The sequence below is a fragment of the Rhinopithecus roxellana genome, chromosome 16 (assembly GCF_007565055.1).
Source record: "Rhinopithecus roxellana isolate Shanxi Qingling chromosome 16, ASM756505v1, whole genome shotgun sequence".
Classification (NCBI taxonomy): domain Eukaryota; kingdom Metazoa; phylum Chordata; class Mammalia; order Primates; family Cercopithecidae; genus Rhinopithecus; species Rhinopithecus roxellana.
Window position 1 is genome coordinate 94,923,059 of NC_044564.1, and position 25,173 is coordinate 94,948,231.

Consider the following 25,173-nt stretch of genomic DNA (forward strand, 5'->3'; position numbering starts at 1 on the left):
GCCAGGGCGAGACTCCCCGGGTCCTGTGGCTTCCCTGGCTGCTATTCAATAGAAAAACCAGGAAGTGAGCGCTGTGCTCTTGGCTTCTGTGCTAAACAACAGCCTTTTCTGCTCTGATCCCCAGCACCTGGCAATTACAGACTCTAGTACATTTCACCTTGTGTTAAGATGGAGTTTTACCCTGGCTGAGGCTGCTGCCAGCACCCAGGCTGGGAATGGACATCTCTGTCATATGGTGCAGTCTCCTGTTGAGTGTGTGAATCCTTCCAAATTGGAGTCAGGCGGCAACTCCAAGAGCCCTGGGAACCCACGTGTGCACCAGGACTGTTGGGAGGCCCTCCTATGCCTTGCCACATTATAAACGCGTATCGTCTCAAATGCATATGAGATGCTGTTGAGATCAACAAAGTATTACATTTGTTTAAAAGTGACCTTCAACTCATCTTTCTGCCCAGTGTGGATTTCCTCAATCTCCTCAAACAATATCTGCTATGACACGAATAAGAACATCCGTTTATGCAGAAGCCACAGTGCCTTGTCATTGTGCTGAGGGTCTTTTTCTCACTGAGTCTTCTCAATCGCCCCATGAAGAGGCAATGCAGGATGCCCATTTGACAAACGAGGAATCAGAGACTTAGGTATGTGAGCTCGCTTGCCCAAAGTTACAGGACTAGTCGATGTCTGGGGTTCCAAACCAGACCCTTCTGACTCCACGGCGCCTGCTTAATGGTCCACTTTAAGGACCAGGGATGCACTTGGCATTTTCGTTACTTCATTCGGAATGAGCTGGGAATCGCTCTTCCTCTTTACTCCCTTCCGTGGAAAGGAATCTCCCCTGCTTTGCGTGCAGCCTATGTCACTCTCCGAGGGCTTTGCCTCCTGAAGGCCGTCCTCTCCGGGGCTGAAATCGGCCTCCGCTGGGGCTAGTTGAGCATTGCTCGCCTGCCCACCCCATCTGAGCTCTTTGGCCCCAGGCCAGCTCAGGAGCTGCCCTGGGTCTCCTCCCCGACCCTAGGCCTCTTCAGATCTCCCCTCCGTGCTCCGGGCCTCAGTTTCCTCCAGGGGAAAGCAGAGGGCTTGGTGCCTTTCTGCGAGGTGAAGCGAGGGGTCGCCCTGGATGAAGGCGAACTTAGAGCCACCCGCCCTGCAGCCGACGGGAGGGCCTGGCGCTCCTCCCCCACCCGCCGGCCGGGCCGCCCCGCCCCGAGGGCGGCTCCCGCCCGCGCCCTGCCCACCCCGGCCGCGCGCACCGCAACGCCCCAGCCCCGCCGCCCGGAACCAGCTGAGCACAGCTGGACCCAGCAGCCGCCGTCTCCAGCGCCGCAGCAGCAGGTAGGGGAGGCGCGCAGCCCCGGCCCCGGGAGTCTGGGGGTCCCGGGCTGATTTGAGCCCTTCCTCTCCCTTCCTTCCCGGTCCTGTCTCGCCGGCGCCTGGAGCTCGGCCCGGCCGCGGGGTCATCGTTGGAAAAGGGCTTCCGCGCTCACTTTTCCAGTCTTCCAGGGGACCAAAGAGTGTGGATGGGAGCAGGGTGATGGGGAGACGCTGGAGCAGGAGAGGGGAGGGGCCAGGCCTCCACCCCGTGATTCCACTGTGCTGCTAGCACCTGAGCTAATAACCTCGACCCCGCCCCCGGGATGGGGGAACTGGCCCGGGGTCACTCCCGCGCCTCGGGTGTCTGAGCCGGGCGTGCAGGGGGCCACCAGCTACGGTCTGGGCGATGACTCCGCTGGGGAGTCCACTCAGAGGACCCTTGCCTCCTGGACGATAGCTGTGCTTGCTTTCCTCTCCGGCTCCTTCCTCTTTCTGAGGACTATTAGAAAGTTCTTCCTTGTACTGTCTGAAATCTTCGGGCGCCTGCTACCTGTAGGTGCTGGCTCCTTCCCGGCCCTGCAGTGTTCCCTTCCCTGACTCACACGGAAGCTTCTTTCGGAGTTGAAGACAGTGATTGGAACCCCTTCTCCCTGATCCCCCATGTCTTCTGGGGTCCAGGCCCCCAAAACCTAAATAACAGCAACTCCCTCTGGTCCAGTGCAGGTTGGCTGGTCTGGGCAGTGCCCGGGGAGAAGAGCCAGTCCTTGGAAGGCTGGGGGCTGGGGGTGTGGATGAGCAGGAGACATTGGCTTTCTTCCTAGCTCCTTCTCTGCCCAGACATCTGCCGCTTTATCCTGTCCTCACACCCTCCTCAGAGCATGGAAGGGGCTTTTAAAACACCCAGAACTCATTCTAGGCTGTCCTGAGGGTAATTGGACTTGGTGGAAGGCGGGGCCTCTGGGGAGGTGCCTCTCGCTTTTGTTTGACCTTTGGGGACTTTTCAAAGACTTTATCCTGTGTGTCCTGTTCTCCCAGGACCACATTTCTGACCAGGGCACCAGGACCTCTCACCGCTCTGCCCTTTACAGTGACCATAGCTTGCTAGAATCTTACTCCATCCCCATTTCACAGTTAAGAAAAGTCAAGGACTCAGTTTATGATGGGCTAGTTGTCACACAGTGAGGCAGGTTAGGGCTGGGACCCAATTCCAGTCTGCCCTTTGCGGATTCCTTGCAGGGAGGGACTTTAGCCTCCTTCTTGGGTGTTCCGTTCACTAAAGGGACAAGCATTCCCCATCCCCCCATACATACACACTTGGGGATGCTGGTTGGTGTTTCCTGGGGCTGTTAAGGGAGAGAGGCTTGGAAACAGAGGAGGAAGGATGGGGGTGGGAACGGTCGGCTTTCAGCTCCTTTGAAACTCCATTTTTCTTTCTGGGGCCTTGCTATTTAGAAATGTCAGGGAAATTGTAAACAGCCAGGGGAGCTTGGGTTGGCATTCGGTGAGTTACACAGCAGCAAAGAAGGTTTCTGTGTGAATCAGGGAAGGGAAGTTTACTCCAGAATTTTCCATAGTCCTTTTATTAGGGACTAACATGAGCCTGGAAACAGGCTGCTCCGAGGAGGGGTGGCTGCAGAGTTTGCCCTGCATGGCATTTCCTTCCTCCCCTCCTCTCTCCTTTCAGCCCTTCTCTGGGCCTGTGTTCTGTGCTTTGCCCTGCGAGGGGCCCAACAACCTCGGAAGAGGACAGAGCTCTCTGTCCTCAAGATGCTTGTCATCTATAGTGGTTGACACTTTCGTGCCATATTAAGAGTGACTTCAGCCTGCAAGAGGAGTGACTAATTTTGTCTGGGTGAGCCAGACCTCAGAATGAGTAATCATTTACCAGGAGAAACAGGAGTTGGAGGAAAAGACATTCTGAGAAGCAGGAACCCCTTGTGCAAAGGCACTGAGGTTTTCTGAGCCATCCAAGTGGCTAGAGTGGAGGATGGGAGAAGGGCGGGGTGGTGGGAGTTGAGACTCTAAATGAAAATGGAACTAGATTATAAGCTAAAGGTTTGGACTTCATCCTGAAGGCAATGAAGAACTGAGAAAGGGTTTTGACAGAGCAGTGATTTTTAAAAACTCATTATTCTGAATGGCTGATGTAGGGGATGCATTGGACCAGGCTGATCTAGAGGCAGGAAGGCCCTGAGGAGGTTGTTGCATGATTCAAGTGAAGTAGAATGCAGGTCTGAACTAGAGAAGTGGCCACTGGGATGGGTCAGAGCAGCAGATTCTGGAAGCCCAGCTGAAGGTCTCAGAACCTGCTATAAATTTCATCTAAAAGCAGACAACAGGCTATACCTACTGGAGAAGGCTGCTAAGGTATTCAGCATTGTAATTTTTTTTTCTTTTTCATGAGTTTTAAAACAAACAAAAAATATTGTTAAAGATTCAAACATAAATCTTTATCCCTCCAAGCCCTCCTCTTTCCTCAGAGGTCGCCACTGTTAACAATGGTGTGTGTGCGCTTCTGCCAAACACATTGATTAGATGCCTTCACTCTTAGCCATCCAGTGACAGTGGGCCACTTTCCCCTACTCCATGTGAATAGTTTGGGTCATTTGTGACGTGGGTCATAGAGATGATTTCTGCTTGGTCTATGGTACTTTGCTGAGACACTGATCTCTGGTTTTCTTTTATTAAACTTTTACATCCTATCTCTGCGGTCTCTGAGTGTATCTATTTGCTTATCAGAGACCACAGGTGTGAGAGAAGTTAGAAGCACTGACTTGGAAATGGACCCCCAGTGTTGGTTCTTCGGGTGATCTTGGGCAAATACTATCTCTCTGAGCCTCAGTTTCCTCATCTGTAAAATGGAGAGATGTTGGTTTGCATGATAATAATAAAAAACTATCTTTTAACTGGGCATGGTAGCTCACACCTGTAATTCCAGTACTTTGGAAGGCTGATTTGGGTGGATGGCTTAAGCCAGGAGTTTGAGACCAGCCTGGTCAGCATGGTGAAACCTCGTCTCTACTAAAATTACAAAAATTAGCCAGACGTGGTGGGATGGGCCTGTAATCCTAGCTATTTGGGAGGCTGAGGTATAAGAATTGCTTAAACCCTGGAGGCAGAGGTTACAGTGAGCCGAAATCATGCCACTGCACTCCAGCCTGGGTGACAGAGCAAGACTGTCTCAAAACAAACAAAGAAAAGGAAAAAAAAAAAGCTATGTTTTAAATATACCAAGCACTGGAATATTAATTACTTTATTGATTCCTTGCAATTCCTCTGAGGTAGATACTAGTATCCTCTTTTACAGATGAGGAAACTGAGTCTTAGGCTGAATAACGTGCCCCGGGTTGTGTGGCTATTGGGTGATGGTGCAAGGATTCCAGAGGTCTGACGACAGAGCCATAGCTCTTAATGACGGCACTAAACATTCTCTTGAAAATTCTTTCTAGTCCTGGCTTTAGGAGAACTGGTAAGGGAGTTTGTTATGCTGTTATGAGGGGTGGGAGTCGGTGTGCAGAGCTTGGAGAGCTCAGCCCTGCAGCAGAGAGGTCTGGAGGGGCCTCCCAGGGCTGTTTGTAAACTCATACTTTCCTGTGCCATCCACAGGACCCTCGAATGTAGGTCAGTCTCCCCTCCATTTCAGGGAATCAAGACTCCAAGAGGACACAGGACTTGCCCAGCAAGGTCATGTGGTGAGGTGAGAGCCCAGCCAGGACTGGTCCCCGCTTTTCATCAGTTGAGCCCACGTTCTGGAAATCTATCTGGCAAAGCCAGGAAACATGGGCACCCTCCTGCTCCTTGGTTATTCCCTGAGAAAATGCCAGCAGAAGCAGAGAAAAGCACGTCCCAGGGGTTATGCATTTTTGGGAGGAAGGGAAAAAAAGAGACCAGTGTTTAGGCAGCCGGGGGATGTTAAGTAAAAATATCTCCTCGCTTTCAACTGAGTGAGCGTGTGTCATATTTCAGCCTGATGTGGTTTGTGAAGCTGGAGACCACAGGCAGGCTCAGTTCCTGCTGCTGGCCAGCTTCCCCTCCCCTCTCTCCCTCCCCTGCCATATGCCTGCTCTCCTCTGCCCTGCCTGGGACCACATCAGCAATTTAAGAATAGGGCAGAGAAAAGCAGTGGGTGTTGTGGGCAAGGATGGGCAGCTGAAGGCCTGGACTTGGGTCCTGGCTTTGCCAGTGACAAAGTGCTGGGTGACTTGGGCTAATGCATGCCTTTCTCTGGGCCCCAGTGTCCATTCTGCACTGTGGGGTGGACAGCATAATGTCGGCCTTCCCAGCTCTGATGGCCTCTGAGTTCGAGGGCTTTGTGCTCCCCACGTGAACTTGGGTTCAGCATGTCTGAGACACAAAGTGAGCCTGCAGTGGTACAGCTGGTGATTCAGCTACTGTTCTTGAATTTAATGTTTTCAGACTGAATTGATTGCCCCATTTTGCAGACAAGAAAGTTGAGGTCTAGGATTCCGTTTATATATCCCATTCCCTGCTCTACAAGCAACAATAATAATGGCCACCATATGTAACACACTTACTATGTATGTTCACCTTTTGCTTTCACTGCCTTTTTTAATCTTTTAACAGATCTACGAGGGAGAGATATTGACTCCATTTTACAGATGAGGAAACTGAGGCTCAGAACAGTAAAAGGACTTACATTCTCTTCTTTGAGTCTCACAGTAGTCCTGGGGTTGTCATTATGTGACCCATTTTACCAGTGAGGAAACTCAGGCCTGGAGACGAGAGCACCCTTGCCCAGGGGTCCCCAGGGGCCACACATGGCCTGTCAGGTTCCTTCCCAGGCCCTCCTGCTCCTCCCTTGTCCCTTGCTTGCTCTGCCTCACAGGATGCCTCTTCACCTCTTGCATGCAGTGCTTGGGTTAAGGGATGAGAACAGTTTTCTTCCTGGGCTATAAAGTATCCCTGAAATCGACTCTTCCCAAGAGTGATCCAGAAAGGCTTTAAGCCGTGGAGCCTCGCAGGGAACTCCAGTGAAGGGTCACACCAGTGGGAATGGATTCGTTTTATTCTGCTGAACTGGCTAAGCAAACAGTCCTGTTATTTTCCAACCTCAATAAGAATATCATCAGGGCCAGACTTATTTGCCAAGCAAAGTATATATATTTGACATATGTGAGCCTTCAGGGTGGGCCTTGGCCCTTAGTTTTCCTATTACAGAGGCTGTGGCTGGGCTGGGTTTTGGTGGATACTAAGTAAATACTAGTTAACTTTTTGGGTGTGGTTGATGGTGTGGGTGGCATGTGTACTTTTTTCTCCCTACCTCCAAGGACCTTTGCCCCCCACCCCTTATTATTTCTATTACACTTGTGATAGAAAATTTAGAAAATAAAAAAGTATATATAAAAAAAGAAGTGTTCATAACTAACCAGAGAAAATCACTGCCAACATCTGGGTGTCCTTCCTTCCTGATATTTTCAGTGCATTTTCTTTTTTACCCCCACACAATTGTGGTTATCATGTATTTATAATTTTCTGTTCTGACTTTGTTTTTTCTCAACGTTATATCATAAATATTTTTCTCATGATATTAAGGATTCTTTTTACATTTAATTTTTAAAAGTTTTAAAAGCATACTATACCTAAGTAGATAAATGTTTATTCTAATTTAAATCTTTTATTCCAATAGTCCAGGGGATTAAAAAATAAAATAATGCTTTTTATTTATTAACAAAAAGGCTCAGAGAGACAGAATTTGCCCAAGATCACCCCAAAGAACCAAGACTGGGGCTCCCCAGGGCTGTAGTTTGTATCCACAGATACAGAGAAAATAATGTTTATAATCTCAAGTATAAAAACTTCTGGCGAAAAGGTTTATCAAATGCTAGCTGTATTTCTCTCCCTTCCACGGCTTTCTACTGAGTCTCTGTCTCCTAGAGGACCCTACTTTGCTTCACAATTAAGCAGCAAAGTATTTCAAGGGCTGTTCAGATTCTAGAAACTCATAGCTGTGGATGAAATAGATAAGTCAGATATCAAAGATAAGACATTAAAAGATCTGGGCTGTAGGCTGGACCCTGTTACTGTCACTGGCTCTTTAGCCCTGAAACAAGGGACTTGCCTCCTACTTTTTTTCGTTATAGTGGAAATAAATGCCCACCCGAGTTTTCGTCACTTACTATTATTCTATCTTTGGTGTGCATATACCGTGTTCCCTTAATGATCCTCAGTTATGAAACATTTAGGCAGTTTATAAACAATACTGCAGTGAACAACCTAGTGCATAATTTTTGTGTGTGTTCTTCTCTTATTATTTCCTAGAAAAGAGCCCTAGAAATGGAGTTCCTGAGTCAAAAATGACACATTTTATAGCTTTTTCTTGTTAAAAAAAATTCAGTGATACTTGTTAAAACACAGCAAGGAAGTCTTTATTCAGGACCATCACCTTGGGTATAGGGACCACTGCAACAGGTCCTACAGTGAGGGAGAGAGTTTGGACTCATCTCCTAATACAGCATGGGTGAGTGGGAATTGCTGGCTGCGGAGCAGGGTGGGGGTCAGCGGATGGAAAATTACTAAGAGGAAGCTCGGGAATAAGGGGTATTCTTGCTAAACCGACCTAACAAAAGTATTGATGAAGACAAACCAGGGTGATTCAAACATCACTGGGAGCATGGTGGAGGATGAGGAGCCCGATCAGATATCAAGGAAGAGGGGTTCTGGCTAAACAGACTTAGCAGGGTTCTTTTGCTAAAACTGGATTTTATAAGGAAGTGCACAGGTGGGCCTAGGAGAAGGTTCAGAAGCCTGGCTAAAGTTTGGCCAAGCGAAGAATCTCTGTCATGCTAAATTTCTGCTCATAAGGGTTACAGTAGTCCTTATTCCTACCAGCCATCCATGAGAGTGGCAGCATTCTTTAGGAGCATCTGAAGCTGGTTATAAAAAGCTCAGCTGTCTTGTTATAGAGTACAGTGACCATTTTCCTGAAATGTTGCATTTCATTCATTCATTTGGCAAATACACTTGAACAATTCAGCAGCAATAAAGCATAACAAGTTAGGTTGCCAGGCCGAAGAAGCGGAGAGAACTTGGTTCTCCTTCCAGTTTATGTTTTGCACTTGCCGTAAGACCTTGAGGACATCACGTCACTGAGTTTCATTTTTCTCAGCTATACAGTTAGGGCTTCAATACTCACTTCACAGAATTCTACAAAGTATCTAACACGATGCTTGGCCAGTGCAATCATGTGGATGCGGGGAATTTGCATTATCTCATCTGACTCCAAAGAGCCCTGGGAAGGAAGCAGGTAGGGACAGATCCTTCCCATTTAATGGACTCAGAAAAGAAACGGCCATATTTCTTGACATCCTAAGCTTCAGTTCAGGAAGTGGTAGTCCAGCGGAACTGTGTTGTTTAGAACGGAGGTAAAATGGGCTTTTGTGGGCTGGCCAGTACCCATCCCCCTTCCACCGCCCCTCCCACCACAGTACCTGTTTCTTTTGGAAGGCAAGTTCCCAGTTCCAGTGGCAGCCAGAATTCTTTCTATGCTCTTTTAGAAGGTGAGAGATGCCTGCCTAGCCTGTTCAGTGGTCTTAAAAAAAAGACCATAAAATTCATAGTTGCATAAACATAGTTTTCATAGATTTAAATTGCATTTAAATGCACTAAGGCTTCATCTTTGAGCTTTTCAGAAATGTGGGATTTCAGGCTCCACCTTTAGGGTTGCCTTATTTAGCAAATAACAAACAGCGTGCCAGTTAAGCATGAGTATGCCAAGGAGGGTTTGGGGCATAATTATACCAAGACATCTTAATGTCTTTCTGACATTTAGATTTAACTGGGCATCTCGTGTTTTATGTGGCAACCCTACCCACCTTGGGCCTACTGAATCCAAATCCAGATTTTCACAAGATCCCCATGGAATTCATGTGCAAATTCAAGTGTGAGAGGCATTGCACTGGGAGCTTCGCCATCAAAGCCCAGAATGAATCCTTTTTGTAACGAATCTGTCGGTAAAATAGAATGCGCTATTTATAAAGAGCCTGATTATTCCCAGATCAACCATTTGCACGCATCTGTGTGTTCACATGTTAGGTTTTCTGAATACAGGGTACCCTTGCACTGTTGTCAGCTGAAGGGAAAAATTCTTTGCTTTGGTAAGAAGCCCTAGTCCCTCTTGAGGACGTATTTTCTTCATCTGTAAAATGGGCTACATCCTTAGCATGCATGCCAGCCTGTGGTGACCAGCTGAGGTGGCCCCAAGGGGATGCATGACTAGGGCCCACACCAGGTCCCTCCTCAGCCTCCTCACAAAGGACTGAAGGACTTGGCTCTGAGGTCCCATCCCCAAGAGACTTTGGTGTGACTGCGGTGACCCTTGGCATAGGGCACCCCTCCTGACTGCCTCGTCATCTCAAAACTTTCCAGAACGTGACTTTTATGGCAGGGCCTTAGGAATCGCCTGGCTCTACCCGCTCACTTCATGGCTACAGATATTTGTGCCCTGAGAGAGCAAGTAAATTTCCCAAAGCCAACAGCAAGCCCTCTGATTGCTGCTCTACCAAACCGAAATGATTTCAGTTCTCATGAAACCTAAGGCCTGACCAAGGAAGATTAAGAAACCTGGTGGTGGTCACGCCCACTTAGTTTGTTTTGGCTGTGTGGTCTTGGGTAAGTCATTTCTCTAACCTATTCCCCTCCGCACTCCATAATATGGGGAATAGCACCTTCTCCTGTTTCCCTAGGTCTACTTTCTGCCTGGCTAAGGTTTTACTTTAAGATCCGGTGGTAGATCTTGGTCTGTCAATTGGTCCTAGAGTGGAATGCTTTATGAAGTCACTGGTCCGTGTTTAGGTCAGGGACTTAATACCATGACATCATGAAAGATGTCTGTAGACCCTTTCTCTCCTCATTGCTAACAAAGATTTTGTGGACTGTGTTTCAGATGGGCAGAAAATATGTTCTAGAGCATTCTAAGATCACCTGGGGCTTTTGTTAAAATGCAGATTCTGGTTCCACAATTTCTAGTGATGCTGATGTCGCTGGTCCAGGGATCACATTTTCAGTTGTAAGATTTGAAATCAATCTATTATTCATGTAGAATCAATACTTACGAGATAAGGGGCTTAAGAGGCAAGTCTCTTGTTTCAGGGCTGAAAAGCAAGTCACAGTAACAGGGTCTAGTCTGGAGCCCGGATCTTGTAATGTCTTGTCTTCGATATCTGGCTTATCTATTTTATCTGCAGCTATGAGTTTCTAGAATCTGAACAGCCCTTGAAATACTTTGCTGCTTAATTATGGAGCAAAGTAGGGTCCTTCTTTAGGAGAGAGAATGACTCAGTGGAAAGCCATTGGAAGGGGGAGAAATACAGCTAGCATTTGATCAACCTTTTCACCAGAAGTTTTTGTATTTGTGATTATAAACATTATTCTCTTTGTATTTATGGATGTAAACTACAGCCCTCCGGAGGCCCCAGTCTGTTTTTGTATACCTCTAAGCTAAGAATGGTTTTATAGTTTTAAAGTGTTGTTAAAAAACAACAATAACGAACAAACAAGGAAGAATATGCAACAGAGAGGGTGTGTAGCCTATGAAGCCTAAAATATTTACGGTCTGGCCTTTTACAGAAAAACTTTGCTGGCCCATGATCTAGAGTACCCGAAGATTTGCGTGTTTTTTGTTTGTTTGTTTGTTTTTCTAGTGAGCAAGAGGCCTAGCCTTACGGCTTTGAAATATAGTGAGGTTAAGACGTAGGGGAGGCAGCCTGCGTTGGTGGGAACTGCCCAGACATCTTAGCTGTGTGACCCTGAGCACATTACTTCACCTCTCTGAGCTTGTGTCCTAGCTTTGCAAAATGAAGACAAAGATTGCTGCCTGGTAGAGTTATTGCGACAATGAGACATGATGCCTGCAGAGTTTAACGCTTGGAAGATGCATAGAAAATGATAACTATTGTTATTGGGGTGGCCATTCGGACCCTTATGGCATTAATGGATAGATATCATGTTACTCCCATCAGGTCTGAAGGCCCTTCCAATGAGCTGGGAGCAGTCCTTTAGGAGAGAAAAATGCTCTGCTCCAGCCTCCCCTGATCCCACCTCCAGAGCAGAAAGCTCCTTTTTAGCCACGTAGACAGACAGGGTTCCGTGGTGGCTTGCACACTTTCACCAGGCGAACTCTCTCCCCAAAGGCTGGCCTTTCCACAGCTGAGACTTTTGGAAGGCATCTTCTGTTCCTATGCCCTAAGATATGATTCAGCAAACAGGCACGTAGTGAGAGCCCCGGGCTGGGATTGTGAGTACTGGAACGCAACCCTTCTCTTTATGGCTCCATCTGGAGTGTGTGGGCGGTGGACTAGAGTCAGTGGTTTTTGCCGACCTTGTTTTTAAACTGCTGCAGCCTTAAGGTCCAAAATGGAAAACAGACCAACTTGGAGTTAGCTGAGGCTAATTCTAAACCCTGCTGAGTCTGAGAGCTCGGAGGCTCCTGGGGTGTGTCTGAATCTCAGGAAGGGTGTAATGCTTTTCTTGCCCATAGATGGCAGCATCTGCACTCTTAGCCGGCTCTGCGAATGTGTGTGTGCATGTGCACGTATGTTACACACGTGTGCACGCATGGGAGTCATAGTTTCTTACTTGGTAAATCTTGAGCTGCAGTGGTCCCAGCCCTAGGCCAGGCTCTGGGATACATGGGAGCAACTGGGGAGGCTGACTTGCAAATAGACTATTACTGTAGAGTGTGACTGGGAAGACTAGTGGGTGTGGAGGGCTGTGCAGAAACTACATGGAGGACTCAGGAACAGAGTGCTGTTGCATCTGGCTGGAGCCTGGTGGGGTATAGTGGAAGACAGGAAGCCATGAGGGCTGAGGCTGAAGGAGTTGAAGGGGACAGGTCATGAAGAATGTGGAGAGGTTTGTTAAGGATCTTGGACTTTATCTGGGGCCACAGTGGAGCCATGGTAGAGTCTGGGCAGAGGAGTGGCATGGTCTGGGCTTGCTCTGAGGAGGATGCATAGTAGGAGGGAGAGGATGCAGGAGGATCAGTTAGGAAGGTTCTGCAGTCATGCAGGCGAGAGGTGATGGGGTTATGGACCAAGATATTGGCGTTGAGGTGGAGAGAAGAGGGGATACTCTGGAGGCAGTCAGGGGTTGAACTAGCAAGACATGGTGATACATTGGAAGGGAGAGTGACAGAGCAAAGGGGTGAGGTGGTGTGTTGAGGAGGGTGAGAACCTGGTGTCTGGACTGGTCCACCGGATGGATGGTGGATGGTAGATGGTGGATGGTGGATGGTAGTGCTGTTTGCTGAGATGAGGTGCAGTTGGGGAGGAGCAGGTTGCGCTTGGGAACAAATGCAGCACTGCAATATGCATCTGAGGATGAGAGTGCAATTTGGGGTGTGGAGAAAGAAGTGGAGCTGGATTCGAAAGGCTCATCCTCACACAGAGTTGACATAGCGCGGGAGGTCATTAGTCATTTGCGGGAAAACAAAACCCACCTCTGCTTTGGCCTGTCCCTTGGAACCAGGAAGTTTCTGCCATCGTCTTTGAGAAAGGCCCACAGAAGTGGGCACCAGGTCCTGCAGCCCAGATAAGTGTCTGCCTCTGATGTCTCTGGTTTTGGGTACCGTGACTCCACTTCCGTGGCTGTATCCCGTGTTAGTCACAATGCACAAGTCATCAAGACTGTCTGGATCATTTACTGTCAGCCTGAGAACAGGGCTTGTTTGTGTCTTAATCCCAGGAGCCTGCATGGCCCTGCCACCTTCGGGATCTTGGACCTTCCCCTCGGCTTGGGGAAGCTGGGTTAGGCAGAGAAATTTTCCAGTGTGGGCAGGAGCCAGTTTGCTCAGCTTTCCTCTGAATGTAGCTGACTGGAATACTTAGTGGCGAGGAAGGGTAAAGATCCAAGTTGTCCCTGAGAGGCGGGGGGACTGAACTGCATACTCCACGATGAGCTGATGTGGGGTGGTCCTTCATCCACTCATCTAGCATATATCCACTGGCCCTGCCATCTGCTGGGCACATGCCATGCTGAAGCTTCAGAGGTGAAGCAGACAGAATCATTGCCTCTGAGGAGCTTACAGCCTAGAGGGAGAGAAAGTCCTGTCACCAGACATTGATAACGTAGTCTTGCTCAGCAGTAGTGCATTAGAACAATAATAGAGTGATGCTGAGGCACAGAGTTGTGAACATGACAAATCAACAGGATGTGCAGGATGAGAAAGATACAATTTGCAGGCAAAAGACTTAGAAATTTAGTTAATAATCAGGGTAATAATTAGAGTAAACATATGCCTTGTGCAAAACCCTGAACATGTTTGATCTCATTGTAGGTTCTAATATTATCCATCTTGAACAGAGAAGGCAACTGAGACTCGGAGAAGTGATGTAGCTTGCTCAACTTACACAGTTAAGTGAGGGCCCAGTTTATATAACTCCAGAGTCCTAAAGTACAACTCTGAGGTTGACTGTAAACTGAATTCAGCCATGCAATAGGACTGCCTTAAATGTGAATGGGATTTTAGGCTCAATGAATAGAAGCATGATATCTCTAATGAAGGAGGTGAGAGTCCTGCTCGCCCTGCCCTGGGTAGAACTTGTCTGATTGTCTAATTCTGGGTCTTGTCCTGTCAGTAGGGACAGAGTTCATCTGGAGCAGATCAGGGAACAGGGTGAATGAACCGCAAACCCTGGTCTCAGGAAGAGCTGGAGGAAAGGGGGTGTACAATTTGTAGAAGACTTGAGGGGCCCAGGATCACTATCTTCAAATCTCCAAAGTGTCATCAGGAAAGAGGGGGACAGACCTATTCTGGCTGACCCAGAAGGAGGCAGAGCTAGTACCAGCAGGTACATAAGAAGAGAGAGATTTTAGGGCGTCCTTAGGAAAATTCTTTTACCCAGCCAAAGCCTCCAGCAGCAGGTCTTGCAGCCTTGGCAGGTAGTGAGTGCCCTGTTGCCGGATGTGTGCAAGTACTGATTGTGTGACCCCTGGTGGAGGGGAGGAAAGGAGTTGAAACATCAAATGGGGATTTGACCAGATAACCTTGAACTGCCCCTGAGGCTGACATTCTTGTGCCCCTTTTTTACAGGTGGTGCTCATAGCTCTTTGTCCAGTGCTTTGGCCTTGGTCCAGGCGCCTTCCCACAGAGCAGCGCTCTTCACCCTGCACAGCCCTGTTAGGTAGGTAGAGCAATGCAGACACCTGTCCTCCTGTTAAACCCCGCCCTGGCTGCCCAGGGAAGCCTGGAGGAGACTTCAGTGGTGGAAGCAGCCACTGTAGCCGCAGTGGATTCAGTGGGAGTCCCTGAGGTCTTCCCAATAAGGCTCAGAGTGCGTCTCTGCTCCTTTCCTGCCCTTGAGAGGGAGGTCAGGTGAGAGTGATCTTGTGGGGAGGAGGCAGGGACTGGGCTCAGTGCCCAGATGCCTGGCTCCCACCCTGGCTGTGCTGCTTGCTTGCTGTGTGACTTTAGAAGAGTGGCTTTCCCTCTCAAGGCCTTGGTGGCTCTTCTGTAGAAGAGTAGAGTCCCCATAAAGAGGAGGTGCAGGAATTCTTCCCAGAGGCTTTGGAGAGGTGAGAAAACTGGGGGTCCATTTGCCGAGTCTCCAGACTTGTTGACCAGAGGAGGAGCACCCGAGGTGTGTGAGTCATGGGGAAGGCAGATGAGTCATGCCCACTGGGGCCAGCTGGCAGGGTGGGGCCCCCCTGACTATCAGATTCACAGGTGACCTGCTGTAGTAGGCGGGGAGGTGGGGGGAGGAGTGCAGACTCCTGGGCTGGAAGCCAGGAGACTGGCTCACCTCCCAGCTGCAGCCTCGGTTTTTCCATCTGTAAGACGGGTGCCTTGGTCTCCCCCTACCCACCTAACAAAGCTGCTCTGTGGACCCAGTGAGCTCGTAGATGCCAAAGGGCTTTGTGACTAGTGAGACGGGAAGGATCGCTACTAGGGGGAGTCGCCCAGCTTCCAACACCCAAACAGAAGTGAATTTCTAATTAGCAATTGTGCAAGAACCCGGGAAAACACCCCTCCAGCCCACACTATCCCTTTTCTGCCAAAAGGAGAAGGGGGTGAATGCACACAGGACTTACACGTCTGCCATGGCCCAACTGGCTTCCAGATGGTGACATGAGCCGCCCACAGCCGGAGCTGTTCCTCTTTCCCAAAGCTCAGGTGAAAGGGCTTTTTGATGGTCCCCAGGATGTTGTGCTCCAAAAGCCAGGGATTCCCGAAAGGCCTGCTGGGCCCAGAAAGGTGACTCGCCCCATCAGCTGCTACCCAAAAGTTTTGCTGACAAAGAGGTGGCCCTAGTGCTGCCCTAATAGGAGGAATTGAGGGCCGAGTCTTGGCTCTGATGCGCCTGCCTTTGAGACTGAGCCCTGACAACTCCAAAAGCCAAGTTGCCTCAAAGTGATCTGTCAACAAAAAGAATGTTATGTCCTGTTGATGCTTTTGGTAACTGTGACACAGGGGCCCTGTCTTCCACAGACCCTGCAGGGCCAGGCTGGCATAGGCCCAGCTGAGCACCCATCACCTGAGAGCTTTGCTGATTCACCCCCCTTTACTCCTCTGCCCCCTGCAATGTACCAGCCCTGTGCCCACCTCCACGGAACCTTGGTTCAATCATGGAGGCCCCAGTGACCTCCTCAGTGTCCAATCTAGTGCTTTCCTCAGGATTCCATGTACCAGTCTTTAGTGCAGTTCTAGAAGCTCCCTCCTTTTGCTTCTGGGAGGCTGCACTGTCTGGTTGATTTCCTCCTGTCTTTTTAGTTAGGGCCCTGTTTATCCTCCTGACTTTTTTAGTTAGGGCCCTGGTTTTTTTTCAGTTAGAGCCCCTCCTCTCTTTTAGTTAGGGCCCTGTTTTTCCTCCTGTCTTTTTTAGTTAAGGCCCTGTTTTTCTTTTTCTTTCTTTCTTTCTTTTTTTTTTTTTCTTTCTTGAGACGGAGTCCTGCTGTGGTGCCCAGGCTGGAGTGCAGTGGCATGATCTCAGCTCACTGCAACCTCCTCCTCCCAGGTACAAATGATTCTCCTGCCTCAGCCTCTCGAGTAGCTGTGACTACAGGTGTGTGCCACCACACCTGGCTAATGTTTGTGTTTTTAGTAGAGACAGGGTTTTACCACGTTGGCCAGGCTGGTCTCAAACTCCTGACCTCAAGTGATCTGCCCACCTTGGCCTCCCAAACTGCTGGGATTACAGGTGTGAGCCACGATGCCAGGCCCAGGGCCCTGTTTTTTCTGCCTCAGTGTTCCCTAGGATTCTGCCCACCTTCTTGTCTTGATATATGTGTATAGGTTCATTCATTCATTCATTCATTCATCCATTCATATCTTCATTCATTTGAGAGACACTTAGGCTCTGAGCTGGGTGTTTGAGAATCAGCAAAAAACAAGACCTTCCCATTCCTCATGGGTCTTCTGGTAGATCATTATTTACACCAAAGATTAATTCTTGCTGTGAAGGAAATGATCGGGTTATGGGAGCGTATGGGATTGGGTGGGAGTAGTGAGGTCTTATCTGGACAGATGAGGGAAGCCTCCCCTAAAAAGTGAGACCTGAAGAGGGAGAGGGAGGTGGCTGAGTGAGCAGGGAACAGAGGAGCACCCCAGGCAGAGAGGCGGTCTGGGTAAGGCTTTAGTGTGGGGGAGTCCTTGAAGAACTGAAAGAAGTGAGGGAGGCTGGCCAGGGAGGGGGCATGGCAAGAGGAGGGCCTGGGGGCCAGGCGGCACCTAGGTTATGTGGGCTCTTGAGTTTGGATTTTATGCTAGACCTCTGGGAACCATTGGAAGTTTTAAAGCAGGAGGGTAACTTGCCCAGATTTCATTATCAGAACCCTTGAACGAGACAGGCACAAGGACCATACTGATAAGCCGTGAGGGTGGAATTTTTGGTTCTTCCACAGCAGGGTGTCCTGATGCTGTGCCTCGGTACAGGGCTTGTCACTGGGCAGTCCTGGGAAACGTGCACTTTCCCAGAATTCTTTCGGCTCTCTGCATTTTTTAGTTTACCCGGTCAGCCCTTGCTGAGCTGCTGCACTGGAGAGGGAGGTGAATCAGACACCACCCGGCCCTTGGATATCCACTCTAGTCCAAGACGGAGACAGTGGCAGTTAATGCCCAGAGTGCTCTGTGATAAGTGCCAAGGGGCTCAGGGAGCCAAAGAGTGCCTTTCCTACTTGAGAGTCAAACAAGGCTGAGAAGGGGGAGTTGGGCATTCCAGGCAAGAAGGCCCCATAGGCGAAGGCTTGGCCGCTGGAGGAGCCCGCTATGCCTGGGGGCTAGTAAGCAGGAGTGTGAGGGTTGAGGTGGGGAGCTGACCGGAAGACCTGGTCAGAGAGGTTTTAAATGCTGGGTTTCTATCCTCCGGGTACCAGGGAATCATGGACAGGTCTTCAGCTGAGGAGTGACTTGATCCATGGGATTTCAGAACAATCAGTCCATGGCAGGCAGAGCGGAGGGTGGATCAGAGGACGGCAGCGCTGGGAGCTGGTTGGAGAGAATGAGTACCATTGCTGAAGCCTTGTCACTCCCCCCACCGCACACACACAGCAACATCCTCAATGCCCCTTTCTGTTCCATGCCCCTGTTCTGTTATCCCCGCATTGGCCGGCCAGCCTGACCTGTCCAGAGCCCTTTCACAGTAGCACTGGGGTGTGTTAAACCCTGGGCTCCAGAGGCAAACAGGTCTGGGCCTGAAACATCACTGTAACCCTGACTTGCTCTGTGCCCTTGGACAAGTCCCTTACTCCTCTCAGCCTCAGTTTCCACATCTGTGAAATGGGGGTGATAATAGAGTTGGTGATGATTAAACAATGGGGAAATCAAGTCCTTAGCACATGGCTGGTGTATAATGATGGCTGTGTTAGCTTTGTGTCCTTGTCGATTGTAATAGCTCAGTCCATGTTGTAATCTGCCCCTCAGGGAGTTCTTGTCTTTGGACATAAATCTGAATTCTCAACTAGAAACAAGATGTCCCCAGCAGCCCCAAAGGAAGCCTCTAGTGGGACACTGAGGGGACTAGACATGCTGTTACACACTGGGATCCGGTGCAGGGCTGGGCACACAGAGGCCTGGACTGGGTTTTATTTGTCCCTATATCCCCAGCACTCAGCACAAGGCTGGCATAGGATGGCCAGCTGGCTGGGTTCTCAAATGTACTAAACAAAAAAATGGAATTAAAAAAAATTGTTGACCTTGGACAGCATCCCCCAGCACCCTCATTTTACAGTTGAGGAATCTGGGGCCCAGAGAGGAACAGTGGCTCATCCAAGGCCACTCAGACCCTCCGTGGCAGGCTCTGGACCTGTTCATTTCTCCCTGCTCACATGTTTATTACAATTCTAATTTTTGAAATCCTGGTAAGTTAAAAATGGCATCATGTCCCACCTCCCTAGTTTACATTTGGGGAAACTGAAGCCCAGAGAGTGGTAGTGGCTCCCTCAGGTCCTCAGAGAAGGAGAAGCAGGAAAAGGGCCTCATCTCCACAAAGCATACCCCCACTAATCAGCAGTAAGCAGGCAGGTTCTTCCCCCAAAACCGACTGCCTCGTGCTTAAGGAAGCAAAGCAGAGTGTGAACAGTAGTTTCCTGAGGAAGTGTTGGGTTTTAATTGTGTTGAGGAGAAGAACCATTTCCGGAACTGTGCGTGCCCGTGATGCCTGTGGAGTTGGCTTGGCACAGCTATTTCCAGACTAATCCTGAGTACTATTTATAGGCTGAGATGATTAGGTTGGCCTGTGTCAGGAGAGGCCCACATAGCTCCCCCTAGCCTAGTGATGGCCGAGGAAGAAGCCCTCGGGGGCAGTTCTGACCCGTGGGTGAGTAGCACGGGATCTGGGATGGTCCCCGAAGCCAGCTCAGAGGAGGGAATCCAGGGAGACCCAAGGGGAAGTCCCACTCCTGACTCTTAGTTCAACCACCAGCCAGGCCCTCTGCAGAGATGAAACCAGTTCCGATCCTATTCTCTCCCTGCTTAAAAATCCTCAGTGCCTCGAATCAGGCCAGGACTCCATAGCAGTCAGACCCCTTCTCCCCCAGGTATCCACTGTCTCAACCCCAGCCATGCCTCTTCAAACTGTTTACACTTCTCTGTGCGGGCCACGCCCCTGAGCCTTTGCTTCTGTTGTTCCTACCTCCCCAAAGAGGAAACTCCATTTGTCCTCCAAGGCTCTGCCCCAATGCCCCTCCTCCGTGGCTCCCTCGGGCGTGGGTGCTCCCTCCTTTGTGCTCCCAGGGCCCACAGCTACTTGAATGACTATTGGTGTTCCTGTTTGGGTCAGGAAGTCCCAAGGTAGGGCCTGACACAGAGAAAGAAAGGAGACGGTTTGTGATTGAACAGCCACTGTGGCCATCATTCGACTTACCTGTCTGATGAGAGCTGATCTTCATGCCACTGTGTGCAGTAGGTATTTTTTAAAGGTGTGTAGAAGTGAGAGTCAGACTTTGGACTTCAGAGTCAGACAGCCCTGGATTCCTAATGGTGTAAACCTGGGCTGAACCTCTCTGAGCCTTTGTTCCTCCAACTATAAAAGGAGACAATGCCAGCCATGGGTTTTGGGGAGGATTCAACAAGACAATGCTTATAAAGTAGTCATCTTGTGGCCTCATCACAATGGGCATCTGTTAGCATAGGAGGTGTTATTTGCAGGTGGGGACGTGCATTGTGGGGACATCCCTATCTAGGGCCCCACACAAGGGAGTGGCTGAGACTCCAAGTCTCCAAGTCTTGGAGCCTCCGACTCCACGCTGTGTTCTCCCTCCCCTCCCTCTCTTGGCCCCCTGGGCCTATTCTGTTTCCAGATCAGGGAAAGCTTTGTTTGGCGATTGTTTTTCCTAAGAAGTTTCCTCTGTGGGGCCTCTGGGTGACTCAGAGCCCTGAGTCACTGGGAGGCTGAGGACAGGGGGAGGAGTGGGAGGGAGGCGGAGGGAATGGAGAGAGGAGAAGAGGAAAGGGCTCTAATTCTAGCTCTGGCTCTCCCACTGTTTGATCAACTAGGTCTGACCAGGCCCGTCTCCTGGCTAACCTCAGTTTCCCCAAATGTGAAAGGAAGATGTGGGCCCAGTCCTGGCTGAGCCTCAGAATCACAGGTTCCCAGGCCCCACCCTAGACCTACAGACTCAGAGGCTGGGGGTGGGGCCTGTGAAACTATTGTTTCCTGAGCTCCCTGGGTGATCCTGCTGCACACCTGGTCCACAGAGGTGTTAGGGAACCGCTGGGCTCAAACCTGCTCCCAGCTGGGCCTCAGAGCAGCTTGGCCTCTGGTTGAACTTCACTGACCCACAGAGAGCGCCCTTCTCTTGCAGAATGCTTTCGCAGAATAGTGCACTGGAAGCTCGTGGGCTTTTTTTTCCTAAAGAAAAACAGCTTTATTGAAATATAATTTACATGATTTATTGGAGTAAATTTACATATAATTTACATACACATAACTCACTCAATTCAATAGTGTTTAGTAAATTTACAGAGTTATGCAACCATTATCACAATTCAGTTGAGAAGATTTTCATCATCCCCAAAAGGATCCCTCATGCTTGCTTACGTCCGTCTCTACGCACACCCCATAGCTGACCACGCATCTGCTTTCTGTCTCTTTGTTGTTTTATTGTTGTTGTTTCATTGCCTAGGCTGGATTGCTAGGCTGGGGTGCGGTGGCGTGATCTCTGCTCACTGCAGCCTCAACTTCCTGGGCTCAAGTGATCCTCCCACCTCAGCCTCCTGAGTAGCTGGGACCACAGGCACACGCCATCACGCCTGGCTAATTTTTGTATTTTTTGTAGATGGGGACTTGTGGTGATGCCCAGGCTGATCTTGAACTCCTGAACTCAATGGATTCCCCCCGCCTCAGCCTCCCAAAGTGTTGGGATGTTAGGCGTGAGCCACCTCACCTGGCCTGCTTTCTGTCTCTCTGAAGATCCAGACCTGTGTTCATTCCAGCTGGCCCTGTGGCCTCATGCAAATTATTGCCCTTCGATTACTCCTCTGCATGAGAGGGATAATTCTACTCTCCCTGTAGGGGGTTGTTGAATTTCACTAATGTGCACAGTGTCTGACGCACCCAAGGAACTGGGCACATGGGAGGCTGGTACGCAGGGCACAGGACATAACACAGATGCCCAGGCATGGTTGGCACAGGCCTAGCAAACATTTTAAAGCACTCACTCTGTGCCAGCTTCTAGACTAAGCATCTTACATGCATTACCTACTTTAATCCTCGGTGAATGTGAATATCAGTTCCATTTTATAACTGAAGAAACAGGCACTGAGACGGGAAGTCACTTTTGCAGGCTCACATAGATGATAGTTGATAGGGCTGGGAGTCCATCCCAGAGCCTGCCTTCCCTAAATATCATCCTGCCCCCTTCCTGATGTGAATCATCAAGCAAGGGACAACACAATTCATAGATCCAGGACAAGGTTTATGGCACATACTTCTAAGGGGTAGGACCTGGTGTGATGGACTCACAGCCATCTCAGAGAGGGGATCTGGGAGATGGAATGAACACAGGTCTGGATCTTCAGAGAGACAGAAAGCAGGCCAGGCGAGGTGGCTCACGCCTATAATCCCAGCACTTTGGGAGACTGAGGCGGGGGGAATCCATTGAGTGCATGGTACAGTCTGTCACAAAACAGACATGACATGGTGCATGAAACATGACCCAGGGTGTAAGAGGCATGAGATGCCACTACAAGGGAGACACACGGGACAAAGCAAGAGGAACGCAGGGCCTGGTAGGTGGCATAGTTACAGGGTATGTGACACGGGGCATCACAAACTCTATGATGCAGAGACATGGTACTCAGGGTTTGAGACTTGAGCTATGGCAACTGGGCAGGCTCTCAGCCACTGTGGGACCCTTTGTCACTGGGGATCCTCCATTATGTTGGTGCCTGGGGCCCCAGCAAGCAATGGCAGGAACCAACTTTCTCCTCTTCACAAAGGCCTGTCTGGTTTTTTTTTTTCCTCCCTCCTCCTCCCTGTCTCTTTGGATGCCAAAAAGTGGGAGTGCCCCAGAGGAGTGGTGGCCAGAGTAACCCCCCGCCATCCCACCAGCTCAGATGGGGTCAAGGCTTGGGGCCAAGCCCACGGCGCAGGAAAGGGTTGCCAGGCCCCCAGATTCCCTCTCTGAGATAGCTGTGAGCACCGGCATTGGCTGGGGCGAAAGCTGGGTAATTTTCCTTTAAGCTGTCTTCCTTCTGCTCCCCTCCCTGCCTGCTGGTGCTGGCTGTGAGCACGTCTGCATTCCAGAGCTTAGGAGAGAGAGTGAGAACCTGCTGCTGTTAAAGTTGAAGAAGTAGATTGCTAACAGCTGCTGTAGGAGGGGGTGGATGTGCTAGACAGGAGGCCGTGGATTGCAGGCTAACGTTTCTTGAGCCTCTTGGCACCTGGCACTCACTACCTCATCTTGTCTCATTTACACAAAGCCCCAGTAGCCCAATGAGGAGACAGGCCTAGAGAGGCAAAGAACTTACCCAAGGTCACACAGGGAGGCAGAGCCAAGGCTAGACCTTGGTCTCCCGGAGCAGGCAGATGAGATTGTATAGAGGCGATGGCACAGGGAATATTGTTGGGGGGTTAGTGGGCAGTGAGACTGCAAGGGCTTGTGGGCCCCAGATCATAGAGGACCGAACTCAGGAATCCTGACTTCTTTCTGTCTGCACTGAGGTCCATGGAAGGGATGATGCAATCTGTATGGGTGATGGGCCCAGTGCAGGGAGAGTTTAAGGGAGTGAGGGAGCTGATGTCATGATCCCAGGGAAAAGATGAGGACACCAAACCAGGACAGTGGCTGGAGTGTGGGAGTGAGAAGTAGGTGTAAAGTGGGGAGGAGGTGAGCTTGGTCTCTGCTCTGGTCTCAGCCTTTATGTACTGTCTTGGTGGGATGACTGTGGTTGCGTCCTGCCTCCAAGGGTATCCCAGAGGGTTCTAGAAGCTCCCACATGGACAGGGACTTGGAGGACAGTGCTGGTGATTGGGCAGGTGCCTGGAGAGAGGTGAGGCCTAAAGCACACCCAGGCACAGAAGGCAGCACCCACATGAGAGCCCAACTTCATGCCAGGGACTGTATTTTAGGTGCTGGATCTTGTTTAAATCTTCCAGTTGGCTATGATTGTCCTGTAAGCTGGAGAAGGAAGAAAAGCATTCCAGTACTATACCTCTGTTTGGGTTAAAGGAGGGGAAAGTACTTTAAATGAAACCTATTAGAGTTAAAAGGATGAGTAGCCATAAAAATATCTTTGTATCTCTGATGGTTCTATTGTAGTCAAAAGTTTTAGATAAATTGTGAAGAATCTCTAAATCATGCTATTTGGAGTTTCTCTTTTTTAAAAAATACAAGTTATTATATATACTTAAGGTATATAACATGATGTTATGGAATACATATACATAGTAAAAAGGTTACTATAGTGAAGAAAATGAACATACCCATCTCTGTTGGCATAGAAGTAATTGCGATTTTTGCCATTACTTTCAATGACAAAAACCATAATTATTTTTGCACTGACCTAATAAAATCTGCTCATTTAGCATGAATCCCAAAATACAGTACAACTTATTCCCTGTAGTCCTTGTGTTGCACGTTAGTGCTCTTTTTTATTTTGAAATTTTTATCTTTGTTATTTTTAATATATATAGAGACAGGGTCTCACTATGTTGCCCAGGTTGGTCTTGAACTCTGGGGCCCAAGCAATGGTCCCTCCTCAGCCTCCCAAAGTGCTGGGACTATAGGCACGAGCTCTCCAGACTTGTTCATTCCACATATCTGCTACCTTGTGCCCTCTGTATCCTCATTCGTGGATTCAGCCAACCACAGATCAGAAATTTTTTTTAAAAAAAGTAAAAAATAATAAACAACAGTAAAAAAATACAAATTTTAAAAACATTACAGTGTAACAACTATTTACATAGTTTATTGTGACATAGAAATTTACATTTGTATTTTTATGTAACAACTACAGTATAACAACTATGTAAATAGCAATTACATTGTATTAGGTTTTATAAGTAATCTAGAGAGATTAAAGTATAATACATGGGAGGATATATGTAGGTTGTGTGCAAATACTGTATATAAAATACACCAATATATAAAATCCTATGCCATTTTATATATTGGTGTGCAGCATCTGCAGATTTTGGTATCTGAGGGAGGTCCTGGAACCAACTGATCCCCCGTGGATAGGGAGGAACAGCTATTCTCTGATATATTTCCCCACTGGAGTTTTTTTTTTTTTTTTTTTTTGAGATGGAGTCTTGCTCTGTCGCCCAGGCTGGAGTGCAGTGGCACAATCATAACTTACTGTAGCCTCGACCTCCCAGGTTCAAGTGATCCTCCCACCTCAGCCTCCCTAGTAGCTAGGACTGCTGGTGTATGCCATCATGCCTGGCTAATTTTTAAATTTTTGGTAGAGACAGGGTCTCACTCTGTTTCCCAGGCTGTTCTCAAACCACTGGGTATAAGCCATCCTCCTGCCTTGGCCTCCCAAAGTTCTGGGATTACAGGCATGAGCCACCATGCTCAGCCAAGAGCCCTTGTTCTCTTGGGTGGGCAGAACAGGCGAAGTCAGAGAGGAGGGGAGGGGGTGTCATAAGGAGTCTCATGGAGGGGATTGGGTAACAAGGCTGGCTCAGTAGATGTTGGCTTGAGGCCCTCTCCTGAGATGCATTGCCATCCCTGGTACCAGCCTTGTTTGGAACCTTCCCTGTCTCCCTTGCTTTGGATGCAAAGACACAGAGGTAGAGGGGTGGGCATGAGGTAGGTGTAGGGCAGGTATAGGGGCCAGTGAGCTATATGTGTGTATAGGGTCTGGACACATGCTGGGGGTTGTCTTTGGACTAGTTATGCTTGCTGAATACCTGCTGTGTGCCAAGCACAGTGCCAGGGGCTCCTTCAGTCCTACCAGACACCCCA

The 25,173-nt window shown here is 49.2% G+C and overlaps 2 protein-coding genes across 3 annotated transcripts in view; one reads left to right on the plus strand and one right to left on the minus strand.

Annotated features, from left to right (window-relative positions):
• The first annotated feature begins 1,175 nt into the window (after window positions 1–1,175).
• Window positions 1,176–25,173, plus strand: part of GSN (gelsolin) — a 64,232-nt gene continuing 40,234 nt past the window's right edge. Inside the window, exons 1-2 of one of the 2 annotated variants that reach the window (XM_010355367.1) lie at window positions 1,176–1,332; window positions 14,360–14,450. The gene's annotated coding sequence lies outside the window, so the exon portion shown is untranslated. The remainder of the gene's footprint in view (window positions 1,333–14,359; window positions 14,451–25,173) is intronic. The other variant, XM_010355368.2, reaches the window with a different exon arrangement.
• LOC104655864 (putative uncharacterized protein GSN-AS1) lies at window positions 14,447–19,650 on the minus strand. Its single transcript, XM_030919191.1, has 5 exons — window positions 19,626–19,650; window positions 19,395–19,528; window positions 17,440–17,541; window positions 15,358–15,556; window positions 14,447–14,922 (listed from the first exon to the last, which is right to left on the minus strand). The coding sequence occupies exons 1-5, from the start codon at window positions 19,648–19,650 to the stop codon at window positions 14,447–14,449; spliced, it is 936 nt and encodes a 311-aa protein (XP_030775051.1).